Below are 22,181 nucleotides of genomic sequence, written 5' to 3' on the forward strand. Positions count from 1 at the left end.
TCAGTAGAACGCATACCTTCACCAACCCCACATTTGCTACCATGGAAACAAAGTATTAAGGGATTTTGACGAAGGAAAAATCTATTTCTGGGGAGAGACCTGTGACGCCCGGTGAAAAGGGTCCATCTTTACACTTTTCTGATATAAATCTTCCAAATATACCAGAGAAAGATAAAAGCATGGAATACAGAGGTTACTACCCTCGCGCGAGCACCTTGTGGGTGTCGTGTATACATCAGGGGCGTGTGAAAACCACTATTCACAGGCTGTCTTCCATTTAGATAATTCCTTCATCAAAGGGAAGGGCCGTAACAGAGGCCCTAGAAACCACACTTGGACCACGCCACCAACATCTAACACGAGCGCCCTCTAGGACATCCTTCTGTTTTGGACTTGCTGGCTTAGTCGTTTTTCTATGTGCTCTTGGTCTTTTGTCCCGTTTTTGGCTTAATTCATATGAGGGTATTGATTAACAGCATCACATCTCCAAGCTAGAACAGTATATCTTATGATTGCTTAAAACCATTAATTTTCATACTACTGTATTTTACAATTGCTACACAAACTCCCTGACCTTGGACCCCAACTGTTAATAAGGGGTAATAACAGCAACAGATCATGTTGTATATCACAAGATAGGAAATTGAATTACAGTATGCACATTTTGGCACTATTTTCTTGCAAATTACATAAAATTGACCACAATATAGCAAAAGATGTTTTTGCACTTTTTGTTACCTTTACCTTGACCTTTGACCCATTGACTCCCAAAATCTATTCAAATTATCCTTGGATCATGGCCAATTATCCAACCAAATTTCATAAAATTTGGTAAAATAGTTTTTGAATTATGCAAATAAAAAATAAACAAACATAAACATAAATCAATACACACCTATCAAAACATAACCTTTGCAACAAAGTTGGTGAAAGTAATACAGAATTATTATTACTATATTATTATCAATTGCTAATTGTGAAGAAACAATTCTGTTTTAATTTCTTACCTGTCATCCGAACCTAAGTAAAGATCTTTCCCACTTGCTTCAAAGCACTCAATCTGTAACAAAAACATAAATGAAGATATACTAGTTTCAAATGAAGCAGTATACAATAGTCCAAAAGAGAAAAATCTTATTTCCATTTCCCTCACAGGTTAAAAAACCAGTTGTCATAATTACATAGGTAGAGCAAAAATGATGATACCAAAACCTGAATGTGCAATATTTATGTAAAAAGACAGTGAAGGCTATTACTCTAATGGAGTTAGAATTGAATTGATTAATGGAAATAAACATGTCTTCCAGCATTGCAATTTCCTTTAACAATTACTTACTTGTCCACATATTTCACAGGAGCTGGCACCCTTGGTTAGGTTAGGATACATTCCTGTATTTCCCTCTTGTTGATATACAGTAGCATCCCTGGGTTAGGTTGAGGGGTTTGGAGCCAAGTGCATTGACTGGTTAGGTTAGAATTCAGTAAATATTTACAACTTCACCTTGGATTAATTTGACTCTTGTGGTATTTCTACTTACACAATCTTGCACTTTCCAAGACTTTCTTCCATGCAACTTTGTCCAGATAAACTTGGTTGTTGTGTACAAAAAAATAATTTACTTAATTTTTCCTTAACAATGGAACAAAGCATTGGCAACCTCACTTTCTGTGATGACTAATGTCAATACCGTATTATATTCGAGTTGTAAGGTTCCCTCACCAAACCTCAGTTAACTTAACAGGGGAAAGGTCTTTCCCACTCCAACACATGCACTATGGTGTTGAATTTCCTTATTAAAGGAAGATTGATAATGAGTTTTTGGGAGCAATGAAGGAGCGTTTCCATGAAGGGTATTATTTTACTGTATTACAGGGCAATGTAACCTACGAAAAAACTACTTTTTCTAATAGAAAAAATTACGCTCTCTTCGAAAATGACACTCGTTCCCATCGCAAATGAATAGTTTCCGAAATATATATATACAGTATCTACATCCTACGATAATGCGGGACCCCCAGTGGAAACTCGGGGTTTTGGGTGGGGAAAACATACAGGGGAAACGATATATAAACGTAAAATAAGCCTTTTCTTCTCTATACATTACCTTCTTGGATGTATAATAAACGAAGAAAAAGACAAAACAGTATAACTGGATAAACTTTATAGGTGCAGTTGCAAAGGCTGTCTCATGAAAAAATATGGTAACCAGAGCGGCCAACGTGTGATATGGATCAAAAGTTAGCGTAACATGTTAACATTAGCAGTGTTTTTCATTTAATTTTTCTCATTCTAATTGCAGGTTGTAGTCGCTCCCGTTCGTTCGTTTGTACATAGCAGGTTTCGACCTTCTGTGCAAAAACCCCGCCTCCCTGCGCAGAGACTTTTCCTCCACCAATAGGATTTCTTCTTCTCTAATTGTGAAATGTAACTACTGTATTCGTCTTCTCTACCAGCTCTGTTCAAGTCTATTACTTGATCCAGTTCAACTATACCATTCCTTTTATGTAATACCTTCGTATACATATTACATTTGACCCCAGAATTACTCGTTTTATTATCCGATACCTTATAAAATCACCTCATTTTATATACCCATCAAATATTATTTATCATACACTCCATTTTATCTTTCTATTTTACTTTTATACATTTTGTTATTACCTTGTCATTTCCAGATTTCACATAAATACTTGCTCTGGACAAGTATCCCATTCTGGTTCATTCATGTTTACTCTCTAGACTCCGTTGCTTTTCCGTTAACCAATCACAAATCCATACGTATGTAAAGTTTGCACAGGGGGGTTAATATTTCCTTACCCCCCCCCCCCCCCCTTCCAACAAACCCTTTGCCCAAGTCAGGTCTTTGTTAGTTCCAGTGACGTCTTTTTTGCATATTTTACGATCAAAGTTTTAGAAAACTGTAATGACTTCAATAATCCATACTTAAAAGTATTTTGGTGAATTCCAATGTTGATAATTTTCTTAATTCTCGTTATGTAATATACCAACTTTTACAGTCTTCCAAGTGCAGTACTAAACTAAGGCAAAGCAGTTAAGACGCCACAGACTCAGTCACAACACCCCCGTGACCCACGCTACGTCATCACGGTCATAAAAGTAAGTCATTAATATTTTTAACTTTAATGTGTTAGTTTTACTATATTTTGTTAAGAGTGCGAAGCTCAACATTACCGCTTGCCAGTGCATACGAGGTTGATGTTTTATTTTCCTGTGATCGTAAGCGAGGAACAAGAACCATTATATTTAACGTTGCTAATGTTAGCGTAACATTACTAATGTTAGCGTGCGCAGCTCAACATTACCGCTTGCCAGTACATACGAGCTTGATGCTTTAATTTCATGCGAGCAAAGCGAGCCAGTGGCGGAAAAAAACCATTACTGTATATATAATGTTATCGTAACAGTGTTAACGTTATCATAACGTCAGTGAAGTGACACAGATTAACATGATACATATAACAAAGGCCATTATATTGGGTTTGTGACCTGGGAACTTCTAGGTTAGGTTCTGTACCATTTTTGTACTTTTTTAGGTAAAGTTTTACTGTATTACAGATTCTGATTTCGAACAGAAAATATATGTTTTCCTGTAGTAAATAACGTGAAGAGAGCGTATTTTTTTCTATAAGAAAAAGTAGTTTTTTTTCCTAGGTTACATTGCCCTGTAATACAGTAAAATAATACCGGAGAAAGATCTCACAATGGAGGATATCGGAGATAAAAGAGCTTGGAAACGGCTCTCTAAAAATAGCGACCCTGCATAGCGGGAAAAGCTTTAGTCGAAGAAGACGAAGTTAAAAACTTGTAGATGTATACCTTATCTGCGTAATACACGGTAATTGTTTACAAAACCACGCTCTCCATTTACTCCAAAATAATGCAATCCTGCAGTTCTCATCTTCTTGCACAGGAATTAGGTGGTTATTTAAATTCTGGGAAAGCAATAATTAGCAAGATATGTTGAGGAAGGGGAAGGCGTTATAAAAAGAAAATAGCTCGGTTTCCTCACTAAACAACTTGGAACTGACATGTCAACCAAACAGAATTCATGATGCCAGCGTACATAAACAGAAGTTCGTGATGCCAGCGTACATTTGATATACTGTATATTCAAAATATACTTCATTAAAAATGGATTAATTACTCAAAAGTGTCCATAAAATATGCAATATACAAATAGTGACACTTTTGAGTAATCACTCAATTTTAGATTAAGTATATTTTAAACATACAGTATATCAAATGTACGCTGGCATCACAAACTTCTGTTTATGTACGCTGGCATCACAAATTCTGTTTGGGTGACTATGTTGACATGTCAGTTCCAAGTCGTTTAGTGAGGAAACCGAGCTATTTTCTTTTTATAAGGCGTTCCCCCTTCCTCAACATATCTTGCTAATTATTGCTTTCCCAGAATTTAAATAACCAACTAATTACTGTGCAAGAAGATGAGAACTGCAGGATTCCATTATTTTGGAGTAAATGGAGAGCGTGGTGTTGTAAACAATTACCTAATACACTTTTATCCATACTCATCCACCTAAAACGCATGTTTCCATCAATAGTCCTTTGCTAATGTTACATCTATAGGGGACATACATATTCATGACCTGATGGGTTATTGGAAGGGATTTCAAACATAATTAGGAGCCTCTGCCGTTTATGGGGACAGCCCTTTGACCGGCCGAAAATCGAGGTAAAAAAGTCCGAAATCGGCTCTTTTTTACGGGAATGATTTGTTAAATAATGTAGATTGACGGGACAGTATTAAATTGTAAAACCGAATGTTTCTTGAAATCGAGTAAAAAAAAAGTCCGAAATCGGCTCTTTTTACGGGAATGATTACATGACGTGTCCTTATAAACTACAAACTTAACGAAGGGGTAAATATGTAGATTGACGGGACAGTATTAAATTGTAAAACCAGTATTAAATTCTAAAACCGAAGGTTTCTTAGACTGGGATGACACGGGCTCTATCTATCGGGAAAGTTGGAAACTAAGTAGGAAAATCTGCTCTTTTTCGCGGGAATGATCACGGAATGAAATATTAAATTCACTGGTTTTGTAAATGCTTGTCCCAACAATCTACATACTAGGAACCCTCTGGTCATGGATGTCGGAAATGTGCGAGAAAAATGGACAACTAACCCAAAATTCCCCTCCTAACCTGACCTACAAGCCATGTCCTTACCTTCATCGTGAACTAAACGGGGGGGCTGACGCCCCCCTGCGACCCCCCAAACACTGTTGCTAACATACAAACCCCACAAACCAAACCTAACCAATCCTAGTAGTTCCCAGGTCACTACCCCTACCCGGGGGCAAGCCCCCGGACCCCCTTCGTAAGTCTCTCTCCTACAGAAAAGAAGTTCCATGTCCTTACCTTCATCGTGAACTAAACGGGGGGGCTGACGCCCCCCTGCGACCCCCCAAACACTGTTGCTAACATACAAACTCCACAAACCAAACCTAACCAATCCTAGTAGTTCCCAGGTCACTACCCCTACCCGGGGGCAAGCCCCCGGACCCCCTTCGTAAGTCTCTCTCCTACAGAAAAGAAGCTTTGGGCAGCACTCAAAATTATATCTTATCCACATGATCATATTATAGGTTACTCAGGCTTACCTTAAATTTCGTAGTCGCTAAAACCACATCAGGGCCACATCACCTGTTTTACACTTTTTACATGTACCTCTAAAATCCCTTAAGAGGCCTTCTCGAAATAAATAGTGAAAGAATTCGGGGGTAACACGAGTGAAATCACGTAGATGTATATATCTGAGGGTCTTAATTGCATCAATCTGATCAATACGGGAGATAAACTCGAAAATATCACTCACAGAGAAACTATACGGAACAGGTCTATCCATCACGGCGGTTAGAGTTGGAAAGGGTTGGCTGTAGGTCAATCTCGGGTCATGGGGGGGATTAAAAATTTGAAATCACGCGGCCCACGAAAGGGTTAGTTCAGTTGCTTTGTTTGACACTGGCTTTATCTGACGAAATATCTTAACTAGATGCTGGATAACCTAACCTTTGTTTGTATATAAAACAAAATAGTATTCGGCATAATTTTGGGACGATTTCGAAAGAAATAACAATCTTAACAAGAGATTAAAATGAAAATTGTTGAAATTAGCGAAAACATACGTACGAACATCGAAAACTGTTCATGCTTGCGCGACCAGCTGATATGCGAATCGAGCGCCGCCAAACGGGTGTTATTATAATCAGGCAGGAAACAATGATTGCGGGAAATTTTACGACCGAGTAAGTTGGCCGTGGCTTCAGCGTACGACGCATTGTAACGGCCTTTTTCTAACATAACATTTCATGATAAATATCCCAGCAGTATCAAATGTCACTAAACATGACGTGTCCTTAAAAACTACATACTTAACTAAGGGGTAAATATGTAGATTGACGGGACAGTATTAATTTGTAAAACAGAACGTTTCTTAGACTGGGATGACACGGGCTCTGTCTATCGGGAAAGTTGGAAACTATGCAGGAGCTACCCGTGACTTGCGTACGGACCATGCTGAACTTAGAAAATATTGCCGTGGTAAAGGTAAATTGTGTTATTAGTCAAAACGATAAATTAACATCATATTATGGTATGTTAGAAAATTGTAAAGAACATCAACCCCATAATGAAATACGATTTGGCTAGTAATAAGAAAGATATCCCTGTCCCCATAAACGGCAGACACCCCGAGCCCCGTATAAAATTAAGTGAAACTGTGGTCTAGAGTGGGCCGAGTCAGTTTGGCCAAGACCTAATCAATCTTAAATTCAGGCTATGTTAGCTATATTTAACTTATTATGTTAATAAAACTTACCTTAAGATCAGCTCGATCTAATACTGACACTAAATCAAATGCCTTCAGTGCCATATTTCTGGCGTAATTAAACTTCCGTAAGAAAAAATAGTTTCGTTTACATATTGACGTTTACGATCCGGGTAGTAAAAGTTACCTTCTGACATCGCCCAATTGTTTACGTCGATTTCAACAAAGAGGAGCGATATGTTTAACTTTTGGCAAAAGGGAGCGATTAGCTTTATAATTTCCTTTTACCAAATATCGTTGAAAGAATTGTGGGTCACTTATAATAAACTTCAAACGTTATTCTAAATCAAGTAGAAGATTTTAGAAATAAACTTGGATATATTTCAAGGGATAATAATAAAAAAAAAATACCAACAGTAAACAATGGAAATAAACAATAAACTGGTGTTCACATGTTAGTTGATGGATACCAAGTTATTGTCCCTAATCATATTAGTCATACAAAGAATAGTACAAAACTAAGCAACAATCGCCCATTTCTTATAGTAAATACCAATTTCGTTGTTCTTAAAACTAAGACTTTAATTTTTAAACTAAGGTCATTGTTTCACCACACACTAGAATCTTGTATCGGCATAAATTTACATTACCATGACCCCCTTTATACATGTTTTTATTTAAACGTTTAACATATTCTCCATAATTTCATATTTTTTTTACACCAAACGCTAGCTTGAACAATACATCACAGTGCTTAATTCATTTTCGGTACCCCAAATTAGAATTTTTTTTTTCTTTTTCGTAAGCACTCCACTGACGTAGAAGTTCGTGTTAGAGAGCTTATTTTTTTCGCTTTTTGATAATTGATTGAAATGTATTTCACAATAATAAATATTCCCTGAATATATATGTAAAATAGATGCTAATACAGAAAACAAATACATTTTTGTAAATATTTCCACTTAACTCACCTGAACACAAAAATTATTAGCCTACTATACAGATGAGATTTTGATTTAATTTCATTATTTATCTGAAAAAATGCCATTTCTATTAATGTGTAGTTTTACACACACACACACACACACACTCAAATATACATATACATACATACCTATGCATTATATATATATATATATATATATATATATATATATATATATATATATATATATATATATATATATATATATACTGTATATATATATATATATATATATATATATATATATATATATATATATATATATATATATATATATATATATATATATATAATATATATATACATATATATATATATATATATATATATATATATATATATATATATATATATATATATATATATATATATGTATATATATCAAAAATTTTAAACAATTTTTATTTTTCCTAACATACTCACCGAGAACTACTTTCTATAGGAGAGTCACTTGACCTCTCAATCTCGACTAAGATTTTCCCGCGTTACCCCCCTATCTCGCTCCATATAGTTTCTACCCCCGCCGCCAGGATACTCCCTGAGGGCAGGATCAGGGCAGGTCACTGCCTTCCCGGGTCAGCATCCTCATTAAGTTCGACGTTTAGCCCAACTCGGCAATGGAAGAATGGCACTCGGGGACGGACGGGAGGGCCATTACCCGAAAGTAGTTCTCGGTGAGTATGTTAGGAAAAATAAAAATTGTTTAAAATTTTTGATTTGTTCCGACACAATATACTCACCGAGAACTACTTTCTATAGGAGACTTACACCTTAGGAGGTGGGAGAGCCATTCTTCCACTTGGTTTGGCATATAGTGCCTGGAGGGCTAAGGAATGCGGGGGTTACAGAGAGCGGATAGAGGGTAACTGCGGAAACCTTACGCTTATTATTTTTAAGACTCACCTCTTAACATCTTCTCCTGAAGAAGTAGGGACGAGTCTATTCACCGTTGGGGACGTCTTCTAGCCTGCCGCTACACAGCTTGAAGAGCGGCGATGACTGTCCCAATGGAGAATCCATCCAAAGACTTTCTTGAATAGTCTTTGAGATAGTGGGCAGTGAAGGTCGACTGGTGCGACCAAGTGCCGGCCTGTAGGATCTGCCCCACTGCCATGTTTCTCTCAAAGGCCAAGGAAGTGCTCAGGCCTCTGATGTCATGGGGGCGGGGAGTGCCTGGTACTGCCACCTTGTCCTCTTCATAAGTCCTAGTGATGACTTGTCTCAGCCAGAAGGAAATAGTGTTCTTGGAGACCTGCTTCTTATTAACACCTGAGGAGACGAAGAGGTTCTTGGCACCTGGGCGGAGATGAGCCGTCCTTTCCAGGTACAGTACTTCCTGAGCGTCCTGACTGGGCATAACTTCAGGTCTTCCGTATTGCCTGTCTTGGGGATGGCCGGAATTGAGAAACCTTCAAACCTCGGGTCCCAGACTGCTGGGTTCTGAGTCTTCGCTACAAAGGAGGGTACGAACTTGAAGGATACCTCCCTCCACCCCTTGGAGTGTGCCACGTTGTAGGACAGACCATGGATCTCACCTACTCTCTTAGCTGAAGCCAAGGCTAGCAAGAAGACTGTCTTGAGGGTGAGGTCTTTGTCCCCGATATCTTTGAGGGGTTCAAAGGGAGGACGACACAGCATTTTCAGAACCTTGGCCAGGTCCCATCTGGGCAATCTCCTGGCTTGAGGAGGACAGGACTGCTCGAAACTTCTAATCAGCATCGCTATGTGTCTCGAGGTCCCCAGGTCGATGCCTTTCAGGAGAAAGACTTGGCCTAAGGCTGCTCGTACTCCTTTAATAGCTGGGATTGACATCCCTATTTTATCCCTAAGGTACACGAGAAAGTCAGCTATGTCAGGGACCGAAGCTTTAAGAGGTCTTATGTGTTTTGCCGAGCACCACTTCGTAAAGGCGGCCCACTTCGCCTGGTAGACCACGGTAGAGGATTTTCTTAGGTATAGGGACATCCTCTTAGCTGTGGGGGAGGAGTACCCCTCCTTCTTCAGGAGCCGCTCGATAGTCTCCAGGCGTGAAGGCGAAGAGAGAGAGGGTTGTCGTGGAACTTGAGGAAGTGAGGTTGACTCAGCAGATCTGGCCTGGGGGGCAGAGGCCAAGGCGGATGGCTTGCCAGGTCTTTTAGATCCGCGAACCACTCTCTCTCCGGCCACCAGGGCGCTACCAAAGTCATCCTTAGGTTTTGGGAGGCTCTTACTCTGTTGAGCACCTGCCTTAACAGCGTGAAGAGGGGAAAGGCATATACGTCCAGGTTGTCCCACTTGTGCTGGAAGGCGTCTTCTAGGGCTGCTCCTTCGTCTGGTACCGGGGAGCAATAGACCGGTAGCTTGGTGTTGAGCTTTGTTGCGAAGAGGTCCATCACCGGGGAGCCCCAGCGTTGAACGATGAGTCTGGCCACTTCCGGGTGTAGGGACCACTCCGTCCCTACTATCTGACCCATTCTGCTGAGGACGTCGGCTAGCACGTTTCTTTTCCCGGGGATGAACCTTGCTAGAAGTACCACCTGGTGCTCGTCCGCCCAATGCAGGATGTTTATGGTGAGGTCGCACAGTTCTTTTGACTTCATGCCACCTTGCTTCTTTATGTAGGCTACCACCGTGGCGTTGTCGCACATCAGGGCCACGGTGTTTCCCTTCAACCGACTTGCAAAGTGCAGACATGCCTTCTGTACTGCCTTTAGCTCCAGGACGTTGATGTGGAGATGCCTTTCGGTCTCCGACCAGGTACCGCTTGCTGCTTCCTCCCGCGGGTGGGCTCCCCACCCTAGGTAGGAAGCGTCTGTGAACAGGAGAAACTCGGGGGGACAGGACCCGAGGGGCATCCCCTTGAGGAAGTTCGACTGGCATCGCCACCATTCTAAGGCTGCTCTCGTGTCCGGAAGGACCGGAATCAACGCTTTCTGAGAGCCTGTCTGGGACCATAGGCCCTTGAGGTTCCATTGTACGGGTCTGAGCCGTATCTTCCCTTGGGGAACCAGTTTCTCTAATGAGACCAGGTGACCTACCAGCCTCTGCCAGTCTTTTGCCCTCCTGGAATGCTCCGACAGGAACGGCTGAATGATTTTGATGAGGTTCTGTATCCTGTCTTCCGAGGGGAAGGCCTTCCCCTGCACGGTGTCCAACGTCATACCCAAGTACCCCATTCTGTTGGATGGAGTTAGGTTCGATTTTTCCAGGTTGATAATGATTCCCAGACTCCTGCAGAATCGGAGGAGGTCCTTCCCTTGCTCTTCCAAGAGGGCCTTTGAGCTGGAAAGGAGCAACCAGTCGTCCAGGTATCTGATGAGACGGATACCTCGTTCGTGAGCCCATACTGAGACCGTCGCGAAGACCCTCGTGAACACTTGAGGGGCCGTCGACAGGCCGAAGCAGAGGGTCCTGAACTGCAGGATCTAGGAGCCCCATTTTACCCGGAGGAACTTCCGACTCGACGGGTGGACCGGGATCTGGAAGTACGCGTCCTTGAGGTCGATCGTCATCATGAAATCCTTCTCCCTCAAGGACATCAGGACGGATTTTGGGGTGTCCATCTTGAAGTTCGTCTTCTTGACAAACTTGTTGAGGGCCGACAGGTCTATCACTGGTCTCCACCCCCCCGTTGCTTTCTCCACCAGGAACAGGCGGCTGTAGAAGCCTGGCCCTGGGAGAAGGACTTCTTCCATGGCTCCCTTCTCTAACATGGAGGAAACTTCTTTTTGCAGGGTGGCCCTTTTCAACGGGTCCCTGGGAGCCAACCATTCTGTCTGGGTGGCTGGAATAAGAGGGGGTGGATCCGCTATGAAGGGGACCCTGTAGCCTTCTTTCAGGACGGACACCGTCCAAGCATCCGCCCCATTCGTTTTCCATGCTTGCCAATGAGGTCTGAGGCATCCCCCAACCCGAGGCTTGGGCGGGAGTAGGGGGCCTCTCCCTCTACCTTCGCCTAGAGGGGCGGCCTGATCTGCCTCTCTTCGAGGCGGAGTAACCTGACCTGAAGGAGCTGGCAGAAGCTGGAGCTCCCCTGCGGGAGGGCTGAGGGGTTGTTGTCCAGGAGGAGGAGGGGGCGTCCCTCCTCGAAGAGTTGGGGGTGGCCTGAGGAGTCACGGCACTATCCGAGACTGATCTCCTGTAAGGAGGCCTCCTGGAGGGTGTTTGTCTGGGGGCGTTTGTCTCTCTCCTCTTGGACACCTTCTCCATTAGCACTTCTAGCTCCTTCAGTGGAAACAGCGACTCACCTCCTAGGGGTAGGCTACGAACCACTCGGGCCTCTCTGTCCGGGATTTTCCTTGCCAACTTAGAAAGCACTGTGTCCCGCTTTCTAAGGACCCAGTTGGCCGTCAAGGAGAGTGCTTGGTAAGCCATAACCTTGAGGGCTTTCCCCCCGGAGGTGAGAAGGTCCGTCAGGAGACCTTGTTGCTCAGGATCGTCGGGGTCTGTGGAGGCTCGTACGTTCACCAACGTGGAGGCCCACCAGTCCAGCCATGAGGAGACGTTCACAAGATCTCTTGACATCTCCTCCATCATGGCGGCTTCAGTGGGTGAGAAGGACACAGGGGCTGAAGAGGCCCTTTCGTCCGAGCCGCCTTGTCCCAGGATGTCCAAGGCTGGGTCCACCCTACAGGGACCTGGGCGCCGTCCTTCCGGAATATAAACCTTGCCCTGTGGTTTGAGACCTTGAAGGAGTTTGGAGGCACTCTGGGACTTGGGGGCCTCCGCACTGCTGGCCACCAAGTTATCAATGTATTCTTGTCCCAGTACTAGGTCTGGGGCGAGAGGAAGGGCCAGGGAGGACTTCGGCAGGGCGTCACGGTGAGTGTATCTCAGGAGGCTCGACCTCCAGGCATTCACCTTAGGAGCCGAGGGTTCTGGAATCCCATGGAGCCTTCTGATGAGACCTACCACCCTTCTGTAGGCGGAGTCCTCCGACGGGGAAGCCTCGCCTCCGTCGGCCGAGGCCTCGGCTTGGCGTGGGGGCGCCGTGCCTGGACGGTAGACAGGGCGTTCTCCTCTTGGTTCCAGGGAGGTCGACCCGTAACCGTAGGGCGCTCCGTACGCGGGTGGGTCTCGCCGTAGGGCGGGAGTCACCGGCTCCGGGAGGACCTTCGACTGCCCCAAGGCTCTGGAAGAGGAGGACACGGTCCCGTTGGGATGACCCGACCACGGGAACCGGTCCTTCCTGCTCGACGACCGCCCCAGCTGGGCTGGTTCGGTCGGGCTGCCTTCTCGGAAGCGCGTTTCCCCCCGCTGGGCGGGGTGAACCGGAGGCCTCGAGGACTTGTGCCTAAGAGCGAGGTCCTTCCTGCGTGGCAGGTCGAGCGGTTCTAGGCTGTGCGTAGGTAGCGACAACCTAGAGGCTCGTTCACTGGACCGAGAGTCTGGAGAGCGGTGCCTTCTGGACTCTCCTGAAGGGACGTAGACCCATTCGCCGCCGGGAGAGACATCCCTCCTGTACTTACGGGAGTGAGAGCGGGGGCGCTTCCTGCTGTGCCGCGACCTCGACCTGGAGCGGGAACGATCGCTTTTCGCCCGCTCTCTCTTCCGGTGTCGTTTCTCCCTGAGTTCTCCTCCGGAGGATGAATCTGCCTCCGAAGAGTCTGAGGGCGCCACGTTCCTCGCGTAACGGCTGCTCGAGTGATGGGCGGGAGAAGCTCTTCGCCGTCGATCGTCCGAGACAGGATGTTGAAGGAAGTCCTCGGGAACTGCTGTAGAGATCGAGGGCACTGTTTCTACTCTATCCCTGCTAGGAGGCCAGGGGCCCAGGGACACGTCCATCCTTAGTGGTGACCTCCCCGGAGTCTTCGGCAATTTCCACCCGAAAGCATCGCTACTCGGGCGGCGAACTCTAGCGTGGTTGTCCTCTGGAGGGGGAGAGCCCGACACACCGGCCCACGAGGGCGGGGGGGACTCCGAAATAGCAACACTGCCCCACACTGGGTCTTCTGAGGAAGCGTGATCCCCTGCCACGTGGCCCGATTCCCCCGAAGCACTAGCGGCCCTTCCGTTCTCTCCAGAGGGGCCAGCCCTTGGTTCCTCCCTCACACTGGGTTCACCGGGGAGAACACTATGGCTAACTATAACACTGGGGGCTCGTTGCCCACTCCTCTGCGAAGGAGACGGAGAGGCCGAGGCTTCGTCGGACTGATCACTGACCGACGGTAAAGAGGACACGCCACTCACTTTCTTGGGGGAACGCTTAGACGACTTCTTCTTCTTGGTACTGTATCGTACCCACTGTATGCCGTCCCAACTTACGCACTCCGGACACGTGTCCGAGGAGGAACAAACTTTACCCCTGCACGTGGAACAAAGGGAATGAGGGTCCACTTCTGGCTTAGAGAGGAAAGCCCCACACGACTTTCCGGCTCTAGGACCAGGCCAACGACGCACATGCTCCATCGTTCGCACACGAAGGGCCAACACTATCGACTTACAAGAACACTGGATATACGCAAGGGGGACGTACTGAAAACACTTTGCGAAAACGCACTACGCAGAAAAACACAAGTCCCCACACTGGAAACACATGGAAACACAACGCGCCAAAGGATCGAGAGTTAAGCGAGAGAGTGAGATGTTACACATCTCACGACCAAGAACTTAATGAGGATGCTGACCCGGGAAGGCAGTGACCTGCCCTGATCCTGCCCTCAGGGCGTATCCTGGCGGCGGGGGTAGAAACTATATGGAGCGAGATAGGGGGTAACGCGGGAGAATCTTGGTCGAGATTGAGAGGTCAAGTGACTCTCCTATAGAAAGTAGTTCTCGGTGAGTATATTGTGTCGGAACAAATATATATATATATATATGTATATATATATATATATATATATATATATATATATATATATATATATATATATATTATATTATATATGTATATAGATGTATATATATATATATATATATATATATATATATATATATATATATATATATATATATATATATATATATATATATATATAAATTTACATGTGATAATGAAATAAGTGTAGTTACTAAAGAGGTATTTGCGAGAATACAGCAATTTCAAATAAAACATATTTTTTCAGTTTATATGAACGAACAAGCTTTTTAGTGATATTTAACTTTATAGTTTGTAAATATTCTATGGATGTAAATAATCAAGTAACAATTTTTTTCTTATTTTTTTAAACTTACCACGAGAATAGTCTGGCATATATAGGTATTCATTCCACCATCCTTCCCCTTTGTAATGGGAAAATCCAGTCTAAAAAAAAGTGCTCAGAAATGTAGTACACCAGCATCAATGCCAGATCCAGCATGTAATGTTTCCAATGCTTCATCCCTAAATAAGGAGAAGAAAATGAGTAAATGAGCTGACACTAAGGCTTAAGATGTCAAGTCCTCTTCGAACTGCACTGCAAAGCACTCATGGGACACAAAAGTTTCTCCCAATGCTTCACAGACAGATGGGATATAGAAAATCTCTAGCCTGGGGTCATGTTTTGATGGGTTCTGGGTTTTGGCCACGAACTCTAGCACAAAACTAAAGGAGACCTTCCAACCCTCAGGATGGGTTATTGTGCAACTCGCCTCATCTCTTTACTTATCTTAAGGCTATCAAAATGACAGACTGGAGAGTCAGATCTGTCTGATGACCTCAAAGGCTCATGTAAGCCTGGAAATCAAGGATCGCGTCTCTTCAAGGGTTGCGTCTCTCTTCAAGGGTTGCGTCTCTCTTCAAGGGTCTGAGGTATCAAGGTGAGCATGACTGCTCAAAACTCCTTACTAGCATAGACAACTCCCATAAGAATGAAGGGTCTATGCCATCCAGTCAAAAGACTGTACTAAAGGCTCAGCGATAATCTTTACAGCCGCGACTGAAAGTTGCTTTTCTTGGCAAAGGATGATGAGGAAGTTCATGGTCTGGGTATAGAGATGCTCTAACTGGAGAAGTAGCCACTCTACAACACCAACTGCATGAGATGGTTACTTTTCTTAGTAGACAGCTGCAAAGGACTGCCATAGGTATCTAGACATCTGTAAAGACCTTGCAAAAAGCCTTTCTCTCAGATGAGATGCTGGATAATCTCCAACTGCGAAGTGCAAGAGACTTCACGGATTGGTAGTACTGTAGCTAAGGAGGAGCAAGTTGAGAGAGAAGGGTAGTCTATAAAGGTAGTTCCCAGGGGAAATTGGCATTTGAGAGCCACCAGGTCATCCAAAGTCCTGGCATGATCAATACTCAGTTGACCCACTGGCGAATCAGGCTGAACGGAGAACAATTGTAGGCGTCCAGATAATCCTATGGGTGTTGGAAAGTGTTCTTGAACACTGTCCATGGGTCTGAAACGGGGAAACAAAACGTAGGGAGCTTGCTGTTTAGCCTTGTAACAAACAGGTTGGCTCCTGGGTGATTCCCACAAGGGAAGAAGCCTCTCCACTATGCAAGATGTAGAGAGCACTCTGACCCTACAACCTATCCATGGCAACCAGGAATGTAACCGAGTGACAACTCCACAGCCTTGTATACCACCCAAATGTGCATCTGCTTCGTCAACTTACAAAGAGGAAGTGAAACCGTTACCCCTTGTTTGTTGACGTAGGCTCTATGGTGGTGGCGTCACTTATCAACACAAATGCATTCCTCTTCAAAGATTTTTTGAAAAACTTGCAGAGCTAGAAACACTGCTTGCATTTTGCATTCATTGATGCAGATATTTTTCTTCCACTGACAACACACCTAAGGACACCAGGTTGCCAGCGTGTCACCCCCGTCTTTTGGTGCATCCAAGAACAGATGCTTGTCCAGAGGTAGGATAGTCAAGTGGGACTCCCTTTGTAAGGTTTTTCTTGAACAGGCACTAAATAAGATCAGCCCTTTCCTCCTGCTACATTAGAAGAGGATAGTTTGTGGTGACCATTGGAGGCTGACAAGTGATACTTTAACCACCACTGAAGGGCTCTCTGGTGGAGATACCCGTATGAATGAGCTTCCCCAGCTAGGAAAGGTGGCCAAGAGGACTCTTCCGGCACCAAGCTGTGAGTACTTTCCACTAAGCTGGGAGTACTTTCTTGGAAAGAAATGGTTACTCTATGTCTCTGAGCTTACTGATCTGATCGTCTGATGGAAACCTTGCTGCTGCCATGTTTATCAGTTTACACATGTACTTCAACCTCTGCTTAGGTATGAAATTCAACTTCCCCCAATTTATCATAATCCCCAGATTGTGACAAAAGGCAACAAACAAATCTCAATCCTGTAGTAACTGCCTCTCAGGAGAAGGCCAGGATCAGCCAATTATCAAAATACATCAACAGACATATCCCTTCCTGTTAAGCAGCCATACTGTATTCACTGTTCATGAACAGGGGTCATGGGCATTGAGGCTACATGCACAGGTTTTAACAGACATGCGGTTTCTTATTCCCATTTTCAGGCTTAGGCATTACAACCACAGTGTGGGAACCTTCTTTTTCCCTTTTGCACCATCACCGACATAACCACAGGTGTAGCAGCCTTCTTGGGCTTCAGGTATATTGCGGGGATCACCACTGAGGTCACTTGCACTGGCATCACACTGTAGTTACTTGGACATTGGCACTGGGGAGACCGGGGCGAGGTAGCCTTAGCTACTAGCTTCCTCAAAAAGGACATCGAGGGCCTACCTGCCATACTAAGGAAGGCTTATAATGAGAGCAACCTTCCTCAAGTCACTCGTCATTAGCGGTCTGCAAGGAAGAACATCTGGTAATCACTTCGCACTCTACCAACTCTGAATAAACTTCCTGATGTCAATCTGAGTTCCCCCTGCTCCTGAATCATACTGGGACCAAGCTAGGGGTGTATACCCCAAAGCTTCATAGAACAGTTAACTTGAAAAGCACCGCAAAGTGATAAACAGTCTCTATGGTATTATCATGGGCTTTGTCTAGAATGACAATGGAGAAGAATTAGCCTTCCCACTCCTCAAAGCATACTGTACTGCTGCTCAACAGGCCGCCATGATCTACACTGTATATGGGGATAATTGCCACCATACCCTTATCGTGCAGAGTGGGTGGATCAAACCATATTTTAACCATAAAACAATGCAGTGTCCAAACTATGCTCGAATTTCTGCGACTATTCAGCCGTGTTCATCCCATCACTTTAGTTCCTCTGAAAATATTACCTACTCTAAAGGACAGGTTTGCATGCGTGTAGGAGCAAAAAGATTACAGTGCTATTCAATTGTCATTAATAATTAAGCATAACAACACTATTGACCTTGGATTTCTATCTTCAATGTTCAAGTATGCTTTTCTGACATTTCATATCACCCAGAATTAATGGTTATTTTCTCCCCGGAGCATTTAATACTTATCTCATTCAGATAATTTTCTGATATAAAACACAGTCCATTAACTTATCATCTTTAGTCAGAAATCGAATACAAGAAATTTTGAATCTCAGAAAAAACTCTGCACAAGTTTTACAAATCTCTAAAATGGTCAATTTTATTTCTTGTTACTGCTGTCTCAACAATGTTAAAAAGTCCTTTAGTCAGATACAAAAGTCATGATTAGTTCCTTGAATACTGATGTCAGTTCTGGTATCTTCATAAGGTTATAATACTACAGACCAAGAGAAATAATCAAATATGGAAACATGTCAAATTAACCAAGTAACACACTCTTCTGCATATTACACTTCATCACAAAGTAGTCACAACAGCGAGTCACATTTCATGGATACACTATGTCTCTCAAAACTTCAAGTCTTTGTTCATAAATAAGGGTGAAAATTTAATTAAGGTACAGTATAGTATAGTTATAGAAGCTGTACAGTTAAATAGGAAGACCAAAGAGAACTTACGAAAAACAAAGACAGAAAGAAATACAGCTAGGAGCAAAGGAACAATGCAAAAATATCTATAGTTCCATTTAAGTATTCTGCAGTGTGAGGGCCCTTTTCTAAAGGAGATGAATACTACATAAAATCAATATCCACTAGTAAAACTAAAAATACAAAATCAGGAGCAAGTACAAAGTCAGTGAACGCAGATGTGACGAGAAACATGCACAGTACTGTATACAATAAAAAAATAGTTACTGCATAAAAATTGAGGAAACTCTATACAGTATCAACTTTGTGACCCGTTACACAGATATGCACTAGACCAACTTATATTCCTCTGAGAATAAAATTTGAAAGTGTAAATTTGAAAAATCAATGAATAAAACCATACAATTACACACTAAAGTATATAATCATATCTCTATTGAAATTACAGATCAATTAAGATGGTTTAAGTGAAGGTGAGAGGTTCATAGTTGGAAAAACACCTGCTTCAAAGTAACTCGAGTATTTAATTGTCTAGGCTGGGGGCTTACCTTGACAAGAAAGGTATATCTTGCTGACAACCTCCTCTTCTAGTTTAGAAAGCTATTTGGTAGTTTCAGTCTCTGTATTTAAACAATCACATGAAAAAAATGAACAAAAAAAAAATTCTCTTCAAAATTCCGAGAAATGGATTAAGAAGAAAAATATTAAATTTCTTAAAACAGTTTATTTCAAAGCAAACAATAAAACCTAAAATAAACAAAGCAATCACAATTGGGCTTCATAAAATAGTTTAATTGTCATTACCTCTTCCATGTAGATTTTATGATGATTAGCAGTACATCTATTGACAATCATAACCATTGTATCTACTGATATTCAAGAACAAGAATGTTGTATATGGTACACATTTGGAGAAATATGAAAAACTTGAATGTTCAATGTTACCTCAGTTCCCAATAGTTTTTTAGTATGTATTACAAAGCACTGAAGGAAGTTCTATTATGGTTTTTTCCTTCCTTTTGATATATTTTGGTACACAATCATAGAAAGGTTGCAGAATTCATGGGTGTTAGAGAATTGAACACATATATACTGCTTTTAAGTATCAGATTTTGGTCTTTTCTTTCTGTCAATGTAAACCGTAACCAAACTCATCTAAATCCATGAAAATTCATAAAATGTAATGAACTTATATATATTATCAATTTTTTTCCATTTCCATATAAAACTACCATAATAAAACACTGATACAAATCAATGAATTGCTAGGTAAGCAAAATAATTTTGTTTAGCCAAGTGCAGTAAATTCAACCCCATTATAAAGATCATGAGCTGTCATAAAATTGCCACACTAAATTCCCATGCTCTTGCTGGATACATTTGAGAACAACTGCTATGCTGTCTTTGAAAATGTTTCTGAAACATTTTATTATCAATGTATAAGGCCACAACACAGTGTTTATGGTAGTTCTTCTACAAAACACAGAAGATAATTTATAAACCTGTTACATCTTAGTTTTTGAAAACGTAATGAATCAACATCACTTGAAATTATAAGTAAATGAAGCTTGAAAACAGATACTAAAATCATTAATAACTACAACTTTACATCTTATATACATTACATACTAAAACAACCTTCCCCCACCTCTTATTTATATCCAGAACCAAATATTCCACTGGCCGAAGAGAAATTTGAAGCCATAACCTTTATTGCAAAAGGCAATCTTCTACCAACACAGGATGTGAGAGCGCAAATTTCTGGTTTACTGTACTTCATATGGAGTTCAAGCCACAACTGTTTCTTATAATACAGTACTGGAATGTAATAATATATATCTATAGCAAAATACTAAGGCTGCACACAAATAATCAACAATAAAGCTGATGCATTAGGAGCAGGTTGAAGCTCTTTTGTGCACCAGCCAAATATCCACCTATTTGGATGCAGCCTAACACTGTACAAAATTGGTGACTTCCTAAAATATACAAAATATATATATTGATACAATCAATTCCCAATCACAATCAATCAACAAATTTTACATCTGGTGAGGGTAGTACTATTTGAGCCAGAGACCATGTTAAATGAACAATCCTCATCATTAAAGAATGGCAGTTGTAATAAAATCAATATTTTGGGCTACAAACCCTATTCTACTACTAAGTAGGGCATGACTATTCCTGCAGTCCTTCCTTGGGAAAACATTACTACATTTATAATGTCAAGAAATTTTATCCATCATACAAAAGAACATATTATAACATGATTCCTGATAAGTGAATAAACAGTTAGAGTAGATCTATTCAGTTAGGTTTCTATATCATCTTCGCAAATCTGGCACACACTTTATTTAAACACTGCAAATACATACTGTGCTTCATCAAAATGGCTCATAAACTTACTATCAATCATCAAAGTGTTTGTCCAGCGAATATATCTAAGCATAGCATCTGTTACATTACAGGAACAGAAAATCAGTAAAACATAACTTTTGCCTTCAGCAAACCTGCAAAATAATTTTGATCATAAATAAGTATGCAATGCTGTACACTGATCAGCTTCTTTCTGTTAAAGAAAACAGAGCATGGCTAGATGAAAAATAAAATGTACTTATTTCTTATACTGTACAGAATAGAATATTCATTCATTTGCAAATATCAGGCAAATGGTTGTCAATATAAAATTGTTAATTATAACAAATCTGCTAATAACCTACATATGTAAATATTATTAATTTCACAATGGGTAAAACATTCTCAAGTGTTTAAACATTTGTTACTATACCATTACAAAGTACTGTATATAGTACTAATATAGTACAAGTTTTCATGTTACATGGGAAATAAATTAAGAGCAATTTGGAATGAAAACAAAATTATTCTTTCCTTATACCTACCTTACAAAACTGGAGGAACCTTGGGAATTTACAAATAATAAAACACATTTCACCACACTCCTTTATTGGTGAATAATACAACTCGCCTTCCTCATACTGGTTGCATATATTAAGAATTTTTAAGAGAAATCTAAACCCCTGATTCAAAAATCAAACATTTACAAAACAAAATACTGTAACAAATTTCACAGGCTCAGAAAGTAACAAAAACAATAAAAAAAAAAAATTATTATACATGATAACACTAAGTAGGCTTTGCTTTGGGTCGGTGACCCTTTACTACTACTGGCCGATTCTTGATAGCTCCGCGGCGTTTCTTGCTTGTCTGCAGAAACGGAAGAAAAAAAAAATGTATTAAATTATGACACTCCTTGGTCCCAAGACAAAAAATTTATAAGTTTTTAGAGGCCTTTCACATGTGTTAAGTAAAACTCAACAGTTCAATATCATTTTCATCACCGAAACTGGTAATTACTTCTGGTCCTAACATCTGTATATGAAATAAGTGCAGTTAGGTTTTATAAACTTCATAATTTCCCAACAAAAATAGAAATAAACTGCGATATAGTACAATTAAGAGCAGAATTTTTAAACCACAAAAACTGATAATACATAACTTTTAAATGCTTAAATATAATTATCCCCTCACAGACACTTATCAAGTCATTAAAACCACTAACAGTTAAACATAGCAATAC

The 22,181-nt window shown here is 41.6% G+C and overlaps 2 protein-coding genes across 3 annotated transcripts in view; both read right to left on the minus strand.

The window, feature by feature from the left end:
• Positions 1-7,026, minus strand: part of LOC137634234 (transforming growth factor-beta receptor-associated protein 1-like) — a 76,793-nt gene extending 69,767 nt beyond the window's left edge. Inside the window, exons 1-2 of the mRNA XM_068366510.1 lie at positions 6,867-7,026; positions 1,008-1,060 (exon numbers count right to left, since the gene is read on the minus strand). Coding sequence (XP_068222611.1) covers positions 1,008-1,060; positions 6,867-6,920 — 107 coding nt within the window. The 5' untranslated portion in view covers positions 6,921-7,026. The remainder of the gene's footprint in view (positions 1-1,007; positions 1,061-6,866) is intronic.
• A 12,266-nt stretch (positions 7,027-19,292) lies between these two features.
• Stt3B (catalytic subunit 3B of the oligosaccharyltransferase complex) overlaps positions 19,293-22,181 on the minus strand; it is a 42,096-nt gene continuing 39,207 nt past the window's right edge. For both annotated transcript variants that reach the window (XM_068366443.1, XM_068366442.1), the window contains one exon: positions 19,293-21,808. In XM_068366443.1, the coding sequence (XP_068222544.1) occupies positions 21,728-21,808 (81 nt within the window). In that variant the 3' untranslated portion in view covers positions 19,293-21,727. The remainder of the gene's footprint in view (positions 21,809-22,181) is intronic.

This window comes from Palaemon carinicauda, chromosome 44 (genome assembly GCF_036898095.1).
Source record: "Palaemon carinicauda isolate YSFRI2023 chromosome 44, ASM3689809v2, whole genome shotgun sequence".
Classification (NCBI taxonomy): domain Eukaryota; kingdom Metazoa; phylum Arthropoda; class Malacostraca; order Decapoda; family Palaemonidae; genus Palaemon; species Palaemon carinicauda.